This window comes from Schistocerca gregaria, chromosome 2, assembly GCF_023897955.1.
Source record: "Schistocerca gregaria isolate iqSchGreg1 chromosome 2, iqSchGreg1.2, whole genome shotgun sequence".
NCBI classification, from domain to species: domain Eukaryota; kingdom Metazoa; phylum Arthropoda; class Insecta; order Orthoptera; family Acrididae; genus Schistocerca; species Schistocerca gregaria.
This window is the reverse complement of record NC_064921.1, coordinates 393,611,702-393,624,435: the sequence shown is the minus strand read 5'-3', so window position 1 is coordinate 393,624,435 and position 12,734 is coordinate 393,611,702. Positions and strand designations below refer to the sequence as shown.

General features: G+C 40.2%; 1 protein-coding gene across 5 annotated transcripts in view; it reads right to left on the bottom strand.

Moving 5' to 3' along the window:
- LOC126321992 (maestro heat-like repeat-containing protein family member 1) overlaps positions 1-12,734 on the bottom strand; it is a 262,008-nt gene that overhangs the window by 185,475 nt on the left and 63,799 nt on the right. For all 5 annotated transcript variants that reach the window (XR_007558737.1, XM_049994248.1, XM_049994247.1 and 2 more), the window contains 2 exons: positions 3,035-3,154; positions 2,700-2,946 (listed from right to left, as the gene is read on the bottom strand). Coding sequence is in view for 4 of the 5 variants with exons in the window: in XM_049994248.1 (XP_049850205.1) it covers positions 2,700-2,946; positions 3,035-3,154 (367 nt within the window). In the remaining variant the exon portion in view is untranslated. The remainder of the gene's footprint in view (positions 1-2,699; positions 2,947-3,034; positions 3,155-12,734) is intronic.

The following is a 12,734-nucleotide window of genomic DNA, read 5'->3' as shown; positions in this document are numbered from 1 at the left end:
AGTGGGTTGCGGGCAATGAAATTTTCCAAGAGTAGTAAAGGGTATGGAGATTGCTCCTGTTTAAAGTCAGCTATCTCCTGACATGTCAGAACCCTGTTTGGAGGTAGATGGCATTACACAGAGTAAAATCCATAGCTGTATGTATGTGAATAGCCAAAGTCACTAATGATGTATTGAATGAAACATGATCACTAAAAATGTACTGAAGCTGCAATGTGCCTATCACCTGATGCACCTTTCAGAGTCAACTCTATGAAACAGGTACAGTGATTGTGTCAGATGTGTTTCAGGGAAGTTCCTGAAGGACTATAAATATTTCTGCTTAAAAGGAAAGGAAACGTCAGAGTTCCATTAGGTGGTGAAAATGACCATTACATTTCAATGCACCATCGTTGTAGCGGTAGCCAGGAGTAGTGACAAAGAGGCAAGAAGATGGGTCACATTCAGTCTCTGACTGAGCTATTTGTTGTGTAGGGACGCACAATTTCATTGTCTGTGGTGAGAGGGGCCATTAAAGGGGGAAGGGGTGGGGGGTCTGGTGCAACTGAAGCCATTATGTTCATCTGCACCATCAGTTTTTCTTTGTTCCCTTTCTTCTTTTTACCATTGTTCTCCTTGCAGAGTCCTAACTCCGGTTTGGGGTTATTTGATTGTGGATCAGAACGAGAGGATGAATAACCTGTCCCATGGTCCATAAAGCTCATGTGTCAATGTTGCGTTGGCTACTGCATTAGGTTTTGGGCACACAAAGTGCTTATGGCAGAATGTAACTTTGGTGCAATGAGCACCACTATGAGCGACATTCCTTGCATGGCCCACACTACCAGAAAATTTTGAAAAAATTTAAAGCCAAACCTGCTTCTGGGGGCCAATCATACGTTAGCTGAAAAAGTTTAATAAAAATGTAAAAGTGTTTAAGTAAGTAACCTCAGTCAGTGACTGATATAAAGGCCAAATTGTCAATATGGAAGTCATGCCAGAGACCAAGTCAAAGTGAAGATGCAGGCACAGAATAGTATTACATCATAGGAAGGGAAGGAGTACTGCAATGGCTCAAGGTCCTAAGCTCACTATACCAGTACCCTCAAAAGATCTGTAGCCACTTGGGAGATGACAGCCTGAAGGTTAGAGTTTGTACAAAAGGAGGAAGTAGCACTGCAACGGCTTAGGTTCCTTCGTTTGTAAATTACATACAAAAAACCTCAGCCACTAGGGGGGGAAGCCAAATAGCATTCACCACTTTGTCTTTCCTGGCTGTATTCAGAGTCAATCATTACTACCTACACACTGACATTCACAAATATCTTTCCAAGTTTAGAGCTGTATTGTTTTTCTGTAGAATATTTGAATTTATATCATCACAAATTAAAAAATTATCCAGAATTTATTTTTTCCTCTAAGGAACACTAACAGAACTCACAACATAACCAAGTTCTGTGCAGCTCATGTTTTAGTAGGCACAATATAAGGCCTCTGTCATACATGTGAAATACCAAATACTTTGTAGATTTTGTATGTACACTGAGCATCCGAAAATGTAACACATCTAAGAAGATGTTGGTCCACATTTGAAATGCAAAACAGCTGCATTTAAATGTATAGTAGACATTAAAAATCAGCAGTTTATGGCACAGTGCACACAGAGTTCCTGGAAGACTGTAACAAGAAGGCCAAAATGTCAGATCAGAAGATTCTGGCAAGAACAATGCTGTACCAAAACCCAAAAACTGTGACATCGACACTTAATAACATTTACACAATCCACAGTTTTGATGTCACATTCCATAATGGCATCAAGTCCAAGAGAGACCCTGGTGTATGTCCTTTCCTCCACTCCCCCAAATCAAAATATTACAGTCATCAACCAACGTATGTCCCACAAAGCACATATGGAGCATGCGTTATGGAAGATACCTCATTCCAATAAAGTCACTAATTCAATGAGATTCAAAATAAGGCACAAACTTCTACCAAGCAACTCATTCCCTCTGTTCCAGATTCACAGCATCATCAGAATTTTTGCATAGCGAATATTTCAATTTGTACTTAGAGTTGAGTGTACAATTACAGACTGAACTGGGAACGACTTTTCAATCTCCAACAGAGAATAGACTGATTTGAAACTTCCTAGCAAAATACAACTATGTGCCAGACCAGGACTCAAACCTGGGATCTTTGAAAACGTATGTATTGGTATGCTTAAGTCATCTTGCAAATGTTTTTGAATGAATCTGGCAGAAGTGGATCTTATTCTCCCTCTTGTAGCATAAAAGCGGTGCTAAACAGAAGCATTTCTGAAAAATTCTGAATTTGAGCTGTGTCATAGCACCCCTACCACAAAGATCAAACCTCAAGTGATTACATTACCTTTCCACTTCAAGTTTTAAGAAATGGCTGCATTCTAAAATGAACTCTCCATGGAAGGACACTGTGAACCATTCATAAAGTAAGTTGTGACAAATTGCAAGTCAATATGTAATGGAATGTCCTTTCAAAAGATTTGGAAGCAAGGTTTTGGGGGAGGGGGGAGAGGAATTACAGGAATACCATCACATAAATTCCATCTCAAATATGTGATACTAAATCTTTTCAAATTCAACAGCAGAAATGTAATAACTATACAACAACACGCAACAACAGAAGCAAGCATTATTTTTAATTAAAAGGATATTTCATTATTTATAACTTTCTCCACTTACTGTGTTCATTCCCCATTCCTCCAGACAACATCTTCTCGCAGCACTCCTTGGAAGACAAATGAGCAAGGCAACGAGCAATTGGAGTACAAGCTGTAGTGTATTCACTCAATAAATAGCACTTCATCAGAAGTGGCCAAAGAGTTCCTTCCACTTCAGACACAGTTGTAGTAAGCAGATACAATGTACTGGCACATGTATGCGAGAGATCTTCCAAAACATTTTCTGAATCTGTGTAATTTGCAGCCTGCTGCAGAGATTAATACATCACAAAGCTTCAGTATGGCCAAAAACTACAGGTATGAAAAACAGTATAAATTAGCAGTCACAATACTTACATCAGTGGAAGATGAACGGCTGTTCCTAACAATATATTCAATAAATTCCATTCCAGTTTCTCCATTAAGATGTCCCTTATATGCCAGTGCAACAATTGTTTTCAGTACTGCCTTTTTAACCTGAAGTGGAATTAGAAGAATTTTTATAGTGAACTATATCTGTACGTTTTTAAACAAAGCATATTTCTGCTGTTTATGAGCTATTATTTACTTTTTGTTAGTGATTATATGTTACTTTTACATTTTCATCTGCTGTAGATATGAACTATTCTTAGACTGTTAATATATTACTGGCAATAATTTATTACTGGCAGTAATTTTTGATGGTCTCCTTCATGTGGACTATATGATTCCATTGTCATTTTATTACATTAATACACGACCCTTAAAAGATTGGAATATTGATTGCTGTTGATAAAGTAAGTTAGTCAATGTAAATCTGTTATGTATGGTTAACCTTAATATTGAATTATCATAATTATTGTGTATTTTGTCTGATGTTACTGAAATAAAAATAAGTTTCCCTTCTCAATACAGTAGGATTACATATAATATGTATCTTTTCCTTCTTTAACACAGACGTGAAGTAGACTTTATTGATGTGCAGTATTATTTCAAAGGTACTAGAATGCTGTAAGATGATGATGATGATGATGATGATGATGATGATGATGATGATGACAATGATGACAATGATGATGTGATGATGATGTCGATGTCGACATCAATGTCGATGGCAATGACGATTTTAGGTGAGGGGCACTCAACAATCATAGTCATTAGCACCATGCCAATCTCAATGGTGGAGCCGAAGGCTGTCCCCGCATGTGGAGCAGTTTTTAATGTATTGAAGTCTGCCTCCCTTCCCCACCAATTTAGGAATGTGGCCTGACAGTTCATAAAATGTCACCACTCTCGTAACACTAGAATCAGTATTGGTGAGGATGGTGGGCAGATCTCCATCAAAACTGAGTGCTGCCCTGATATCAGTATATAAGACACGTGTTGCCAAAATATGCTGAACTGAAAGCAGCACACTACAAGCCTCGCAGAGTGGTGGATCCTCCCACCAGAGGAGGAAGCCATGTGTTAAAGGGCTATGTCCAATGCACAATGCACAGCCTGGTAAGAAGAACCTTCTTCCAGTGGTGAGGCTGACAATGTCCGTCATGCCTGTGTAGTTGATTTGAGTGACCACAGTTAGTTTTCTGTAACCTTCAAACATTCAGTCTCCCACTGAGGCATGATGAGTTTGTCAGAAAATGAGATGATGGGTTGCATCAGGATGGGTGCCGCCTCGGCACCTTTGGCGAGCATGTCAATTCCCTGTATCCCGATATGGCCACGTACCCAGCAAAAAAAATCACCTCATTGCCATGGTGTTGAAACTGCTGTAAGCAGTCATGGATGAACTGAATCAATGCATTTGACGAAGTGCTTTTACTGCATTAAGCGAGTAGGAATAGACAAGAAACTTTGCACGGTGATGTCTGTGAATCCTCTCCAATGCCATCAAAATGCCACACAACTCGAAATACTAATTTGTAAACTGTTCCAGAAGATGTACTTTGAAAACCCTATCATGGAAAACAGTGGGACAACCAAGGACATTCTCTTGCTGGGATCCACCAATGAAAAAACTGTGGTCCATACTTAAAACGGAAGAAAATAAATTTGTAAAAATGTAATCTGCAGTACAAGTTTTCTCGTACCATGTCCAGTTTAAAATCACTTTTGGCCTCTGAAGACAACAAGGCGCAAAGCACTCCGTCCCTGGCTGTGTATTCGGAGGTCTGGTAGATCCAGGTCCTTGAGACAGTCAGTAGCATGTATCCTGATGGCTTGGTCGCATGGAGTCAATTCCTGAAAAGCCATTCAAAGCTGGGTTGGACCACTGCACTAAATGCCAATGACTGAGATGTCGCCGAGTTTTTCAGTGCTGACAAGCATAAAGGATATGCCGCCAAATCCAAAGTGGTGGTTCACCAGCCTCTGAACTGGGCTGGTTCAAAAGGCTCCAGTTGATATCTAAATGCCTTCATGGTGGACAGCGTCTAACATCTTGAGGTAGGAAATACAGGCTGATCCATGGACCATGCTCCCATAACCTAAAAGTGACTGAACAAGTGCCCTATAAAACTGCAAATGGCGAGACCTGTCTGTTTCCCATGCTTTTCCACTAAGGCATTTCAAAATATTCAATGACTGGAAGCCTTTTCTTTGTAGATCTTTCCTGTGTGGGAGCCAAGTTAATTTCAAGTAATATAATAAACCCAGAAAGCACACAGTTTCCTTAAAACATAAAATATTGTCCTCCTTTGTGGACAATGGTTGGTCAAAACTTCGACATGCATGGTTAAAATTGACAAGTCGTCTTTTCTGTTGAGAATCGTAATCTAGTGTTCTTCGCCCAGGTTTCCTGCCTCCTGATGGTCAGCTGTAGCTGCCTTGTCATCACTGTAATATTGGAGGAAGAGTAGAAAACTGCGAAGCCATCCGCAAACAAAGAGCATTTGACAGAGGTTCTGACTGTGGAGGAAATGCCACTAATAGCAATGGCAAACAATGTAACACTGAGTACACTGTCTTGGGGAACTCCATTCTCTTGAACACAGCAGTCAGAAAAGGAATCAGCAACATGATATCCAAAGTGCCTGTCCTCCAGGAAGGATTGAATAAGAAGTGGCAGACATCCATGTAGTCCCCATGGTGAAGAATGTTGTACCTCCAAGTGGTGTCATATGCTTTTTGAGGTCAACAATCACACAAACCAAATGGTTTTGGCATAAGGATGGCTCGTGTACCACCGTTTCCAGTAGAGTTAAATTGTCAAGGGTGGAATGGTAGCATCTGAAACAACACTGGGAGCAGCTCAGGTGACTTCATGATTCAAGCAGCCAGAAGAGGTTGTGGTTGACCATGCATTCAAGAGTCTTACCTATACAACTGGTAAGGGCTACACTCTAGTTACTATTAAGTGTGTTATGGTCCTTGCGTGGTTTCCCTAATAGAATTAATATTGCCTCCTTCCAAGTCACGGGGTACTCTCCTTCAAACCAGATCTGACAGAAAGGAGACTTGCTGTCCTTTTGCTTCAGGGCATAGATGATGGAGCATGGCAAAATGAATTTCATTAGGTCCTGGAACAGTGTGTCTGGCCATGGGCAGAGCTGATTCCAAATCCCACATGGACAATGGAAGATTGTAGAATTTCTCATTGTGCGAGAAGAAATGGAGCTCGCTCATCTCTGCAGTCCTACGGAACAAAAGTGACTGTAAAAAAATGTTCAGCTTCAACTTGAGCCATGTCTTTAGGCATGTCCACCAAGACCCCATTTCTTGACAAGGCCATAGTGGGAAGTGTACTGCTCTTGTCTGAAATCCGCCTTTTTGATTCCCAAACCTGCACAGTGGAAGTGGACCAATTAATGGAAGTCATGAATTCCTTCCAGGAATCCCTCTTCCAGTCTTATCATTCGCCTCACATGTGCTCTTGCAGATCTGATGCCTCAAAGGTTTTCTGTAGTTGAATGTCATTTAACGTCCCGTAGAGTGGTTTGTCTGGCCCTGATTGCCAATTGGAGGTCATCATGCCACCAAGGCACAGGCTGCTATCTGATGTGGTTGCTAGGTTGGGGGTGGACTCTGTGGCAGCCTGTTAGATCTCACAAGTGATATGGGTCACTGTCTCCTATGCACAATCCTTTTGTTCAAAAATAGCCTGTTGACCATACAGCAACCAATCTGCCCTTTGAATCATCCACCTTAGTGGTCTCCTGTCGACCACTGTCTGAGTTGGCAGACAGATTCACAATGGGAAGTGGTCACTAGAATGTAAATCTGTAGCCACTTCCCACTGAACCAAGTCTGCAACAGCTAGGGCGCAAAAACAAAGATCAATGGCTGAAAAACACCCTGTAGAGGCAGATATTCTGTGAATGAATGAGAGGCTTGATAATTCGACCCCTGGAGCAAGTGATAGCCAAGCCGCTCAGCACAGTGTGTGTGTGTTGAAGTACCCCACAAGGAGGAATGGGTGTGTAAGTGCCAGGAAGAGTTCTGTGAGTATGTCTGCATCCATAGGATTGCGAGATGGAAGGCATAAAGAACACATTGTGATGTTAAATGGTGCTCGATTTTTCCCAGCAATTGCTTTTGTGGCCATGGTAAGAGGGACAGAAAAGGAGTAGCATCTGTCATCAGTGAAAACAGCCACTCCACCTTTGCGCTGTCTCCAGTAATATCGTCCTTCCTGTAGGTGTGATAACCCCTTAATGCAGATGTGTTGGTGACTTTAAAATGAGTTTCTTGTAAGCAGAACAGTTGCTCCTGGACCGGGAGTTGTAATTGTTCCAAATGTAATCCGTATGCATTCAAATTCCACTGCAACATGGAAGTCCCTGTGGGAACCACTGATAAGCGATGGTTAGTCTTGATTTTTGTTCCTTGGAGGCGGTGATTTAGGGGGAGGTCAGGAGGAACGTTAGCCGGTGCCCGGCTCTAGTTCCTCCAATTCGAAATCCATATCCTCAAGAGTAAAGTCCCCATCTGAGAGGGAGAGAGCTCACAAATCCAAAGGTTTCAGTGTCATTTTCTTCAACTTTGAACTATCTTAAGGAGTTTTTCTTTACTTGGTTGCTTGGGTTCAGGGGATGACATAGGCTTCTGATGGTGGACAGTGGTATGTGGCTTAGGTTGACAGTTTTCAAATGATTTCTGGTTCAGGTGTAACATTTCCCCACAAGTATGCTGACAGGTGCATGTGTTTGTAGAATCTTTGGTCTGAGTTTGTGTGGAGGCATCAGACTTCGTAATTGGCTTCTTAAGGGGCAATGCAAAACAAGTAGCAAAAACTGGAGGTTGCATAGTTTTGAAGGATTTTTTAACTTCACCATAGAGTACACTTCTCATAACTTTTAACTCCTGAATTTTCCTTTTCTCGTTGTAAACCTCACACTTTCTGCTCCATACTGTGAGATCCCGAAGCAGTTTATACATTTCAGAGGACGTGAACTAGAATTGCCTGATTCATGAGCTGACCCTCAAAAGTTTCTACATGTAGCCCACCTATTACATCCCACATTGTTATGGCCAAATCTTTGACATTTGAAGCATCGCACTGGGTTAGGAACAAACAGGCGAATCTGAAGATGGATATAGCCTGCAGAGATGTGTTCAGTTAATTCTGGAGTGCTTAATGTTAGATAAATGATGCAGATTTTGTCAATGTGCCACTGACACTCCTCACATAGTTCTGTAGTTCTGTGACCCCCATATTTTTCCATTCCTCACATAACTCCGCAGGGTCATCTCCATTATATCAGAGCAGATAACCACACATTTACAAAACTTATGGGTATTAAGCAAGTCAGCTTCAACTGGGTATTCACCTCAGGCCTTACATTCCAGAAGCACAGATACTTGGTCTGAATTACCATTTCAACTGGAAGTGTTGCATTACAAAGTCATTTGATACTTTTTAGGGACCCAGCAATAGCCTCCAATGCCTTATGAATATAGGAAAGGGAGACCTTTTCAGAGGCTCCCCTGTTCTCTTGATAGCAATGAATGTTTTATGGTACACTAATGCCCTCTTACTATGATTCTGAGACTACTACTTGGGAGAACTGACCAACCAAGCTCTCTTTGATGAGTGGGTGTAGGTACTACCTGACAGTCCACCCGTCCTTTCAGAAGTAGTTATTTGACGAGTCTGCTCCATAGGGATCACATAAGGTGCTAGAGAAACAAACATTGACCCACACTTTCAGGTGGTTTTTTTAAATGTGTGTACCTTCCTCGTGGTCCAGGAAGTGAAGCCAAGGCCTCTGTTCTCCAAAACATATAAGATTTCACTGCCGCATCACACAGTGATCGCTGAAGTGTGCCCGGAGCTTACAGTAACGGAGGATTGGCAGCAGTTACCAGTCTCCAGCTCAGGAACCAGGAGTCGCCAAGACTGTACACGGCAAACAAATGCTGAGCTCTTGGGAGTTGTAAGTTAAAGTGGCTAACTATGCGCATTATGGCTGATAACCCAAAATCAGGAAGACAGTCAACTTCAAGTTTAGAAAAGAAGGTTGCTAACACAAACGACATGATCACAAAGAAACTTATGTAATTCTCTCATCAAAATGGCCTTACATCTCCAATTATCCTTAAAAATGTTCTCTCTGCCAAACAACAGAAACCACATTTTGTTGAGAAATTATATCCAGATTTACTGCAAGATAAATCCATTTCAGTATTTTTGGACTAGTATGATTCATGGATGTAATTAAATAACAATACTTTGTTGTCAGACCCTGAAGTGCCCCATGTTGGATGGCTTTTAAACAGACACAGCTATAATTTTTATAACAGTATCCACACATCTGTGCTGAAAAGACACTGAGAAAGCCTAAGATTGATGCAGTATGCTATTCCAGCTGATACCACGTAGATTTAAATGAATGAATTAGTAATTAAGCTGCTGCCTCTTCAGTTTCATTATATTACTGCTGTTTACATTCCACTGTTGGACCTTTTTTTGTATTCAGTAACACTGAGTGGCAACATACTGAGAAAGGCTCCAAGATTGTGTGTAATCAGTCATTCCAGTTGAGACAATGCTCCACAACTTTTGCAGGTAAGTGAAGTTTCACATTTTATAAATTAGATTAATGCAATGCATCACTGGTTTTCTGGATGTTGAAGTAAAAATGAATAGCCCACTAATGCCAACATCTAACAAACTTGTGACTTGTTCTCTGAAGACAGGCCAAATGAAATAGTATATTAACACAGAGAATAACCTCAAATAAACTGTAGGTAACAGCATCCAAAGTGTTCAACAATTTCTTGATAATCATAAGGCAGAATTGCTTTGCTGAAGCACAAGCTGGCTCCAGTAGCAAACAACTTTATAATGGCATGCACTGCACCACTTTCACTCACAGCTGCAAATCAACTCATACAAAATACTACCAGTGGAAATTATCGAACACTAAGCAGTACTGACAATACATCGCAAGTGCTTTGGGAGATGTCACATTGAAAATTAATCTTTAATTATTTTGGATTGATAAATACTTCACTAGCAAAGTAAACATGGAAGGGGCACTAGAGAAAAAAGTTTCTGAGCAATACCCTGTTAAACTTTATGCCCTTATTTGCTTGTTAAGAGTGGCCCTTCAACTATACACAACCGCCACTCACTGCCTACCCACCCACACAATCACCATCACAACAACAACTGTAATGTTAACAGGTTCACATCATCCATGGGATTATTTTAGATCTAACTAAGAAGTTATGTGTAGTTTTGCATCATTTCCACTTTCACGTACTATTCATGGATCTTTTGGTAAGAAACACCAAATCTTAAAGTAAGGTTATTTAAATTCAACCTTTAATCATTCACTTGCTTTTCACCTTTGACAGTGGCCAGGACTATAATATTATAAGGTGAGTCTTCAGTTAATAAATATTCCTTATTCTTATTTGTTGTTTCTTATGTCATTCATTTTCTACAGATCATCTCTTTTTTCTCAAGATTACATACATCAAATGAAAAACATTTGAAACAACTCTAATTCCACTTGCTTGTACTGTAAGCTTTTGTAACAAAAAAGTTATTTGTTGTTTATTACATTGTAACTTGGATGTGTGTGTGTGTGTGTGTGTGTGTGTGTGTGTGTGTGTGTGTGTGTGTGCGTGTGTTATTCTGGCAGATTCTATAAAAAAAAGAAATTAGTACCTACATATCTTTCCTCAATTACTTCCTACTGTAAAATTTCATTTACCTCCCACAATAAATTAAGTATAATAAGTTTATCCATAGAATATAAGATCATAGGTACTGAGCCTATTAAGACAAAACTAAGGAATACATAGAAATTGAATGATCAGCCCATCTAAGTGCTGCCTGTCATAAAAAAGCTAAATGCACAAATAAAATAATTATTAATTAAAAGAAAACAATAAAATAAGAGTACACAAACTTATTTCTCAAATATGCATTTGTGTTCCACACAATTATCACCTCAATCAGACGACATGTCTATAGCCAATTGAAAGGATGGCATCTTGTCTGCAAATGAAATACAAAATATATTTCATGAAGAGCAGTAAAAAAAAAGGAGCACCACATGCTGTTAACCACTGTTGCTGGGGAAGGAATTCATGTATCATAAAACTGTCCCCCATCATATCAGTTTAGTTAGTTTCACTGATTGCATCTTTTTGTCCCTCACTTTAAGTTATTCTACCATCCATAAACACATTGTCATTTTCTTCAACAGTGAGGTCATTGAACATAGGAACACTTTACTTATAACAATTGTACAGACAACTTCATCCACTGCACCTGTCATCATGCATCTCATGTTCTGATACCCAGCAGAATATTGCCCTCCTTCACTTTTAGTATGCCGACAGAGAAGGTAGTAGTATAAGCCACAGACAATAATAGATCCAGCTACTATATCTATATGACAAGACTTAAAGTTTCTTGTAGGAACAAAAGTCACAGCTGCTCCTTTCTACAGTAGTTCTGTAATAATGAATAGCTGTAGTCTAGCTGCAGTAGTACTATATTCTGGAAAATCTTCCTCCATTCTGTGGGCTATGTCTCCTAGGAAATACTTGGATTTTCCACTGCATATTACTATTGGGATTTCGAACCTCTCAATTTTTTGGCATCTGGGCCTGCCCTTATAGCATTTTGGCACACCTCATTCCACCAGGAAACACAATGTCTTTGTAAGTGGCCTGAAGATTGCAATGAAGGCATATGTCACTAAGTGATGGAGTCATAATGTGCTCCACCCATTCCTGGAATCTATCACCATACACAGCAGGCAGCATATACAGTACACGGTTTGCCTCACTGAGCATCATTTTCCATAGCTTCTTTTCAATCAATGCATGATCTGCTAGGTTTATCCAGATGGAGATTTGGTCAATGGATAGCAAATCATTACCACTTACCAGTAAGCTGTGTATGCAAGTGTATGAGAGCATACTAAGATATCACTGGCAAACGGCAAGGCTGTAGCAGTGCTGAAGAGAACACACTACACACTGACACTTCTGGAGGAGGGGGGGGGGGGGGGGTGCAGGCACTGTGGGGCCCCATATCACATTCCACTCATCAGATCCGCCACAGAGATGAAATCGTCAAGGCAGACTGTGGTGTAATTATTTTTGAGAGCCTCATTATTTAAAGGTCCTGCATTGCTAGTTGCCTCATGCACAAGAAGTGCTTCATTGGGCTCCACATTTCTGCTATTTTTAGTGGGATAAACTGACACTACAGTCATGGGCATCTGCAGAAACTTATTTGAGTAGGGAAGATGGGGTAAGATTCTAAAACAGCTATTTTTTATATAAATGTGTTGGTCAATTTAGAGACGTGTCATGCCACAAGAATTAAATTATATACATTATAAAAAAGGCTTATTATATTACAGATAACTGATGGTTGCCCACTAACTTGCAGAAATACATGAGAACCATCCAACAAATAAAAACTCTGAATTCCAGATTCCAGGGGATGAGGGGATGCAAGTGCCACTCTTGCTCCCCATCATCTTCCCTTATGGACATTTATGACTAGAATGGCTACGAAGTCTTTTGCAACAGAGTCCATGGACAAATAGTTCTCAGTAAACTTGCCACATCAAATTCAGATAAAATCCCAAGTTGTCACTGACTACAT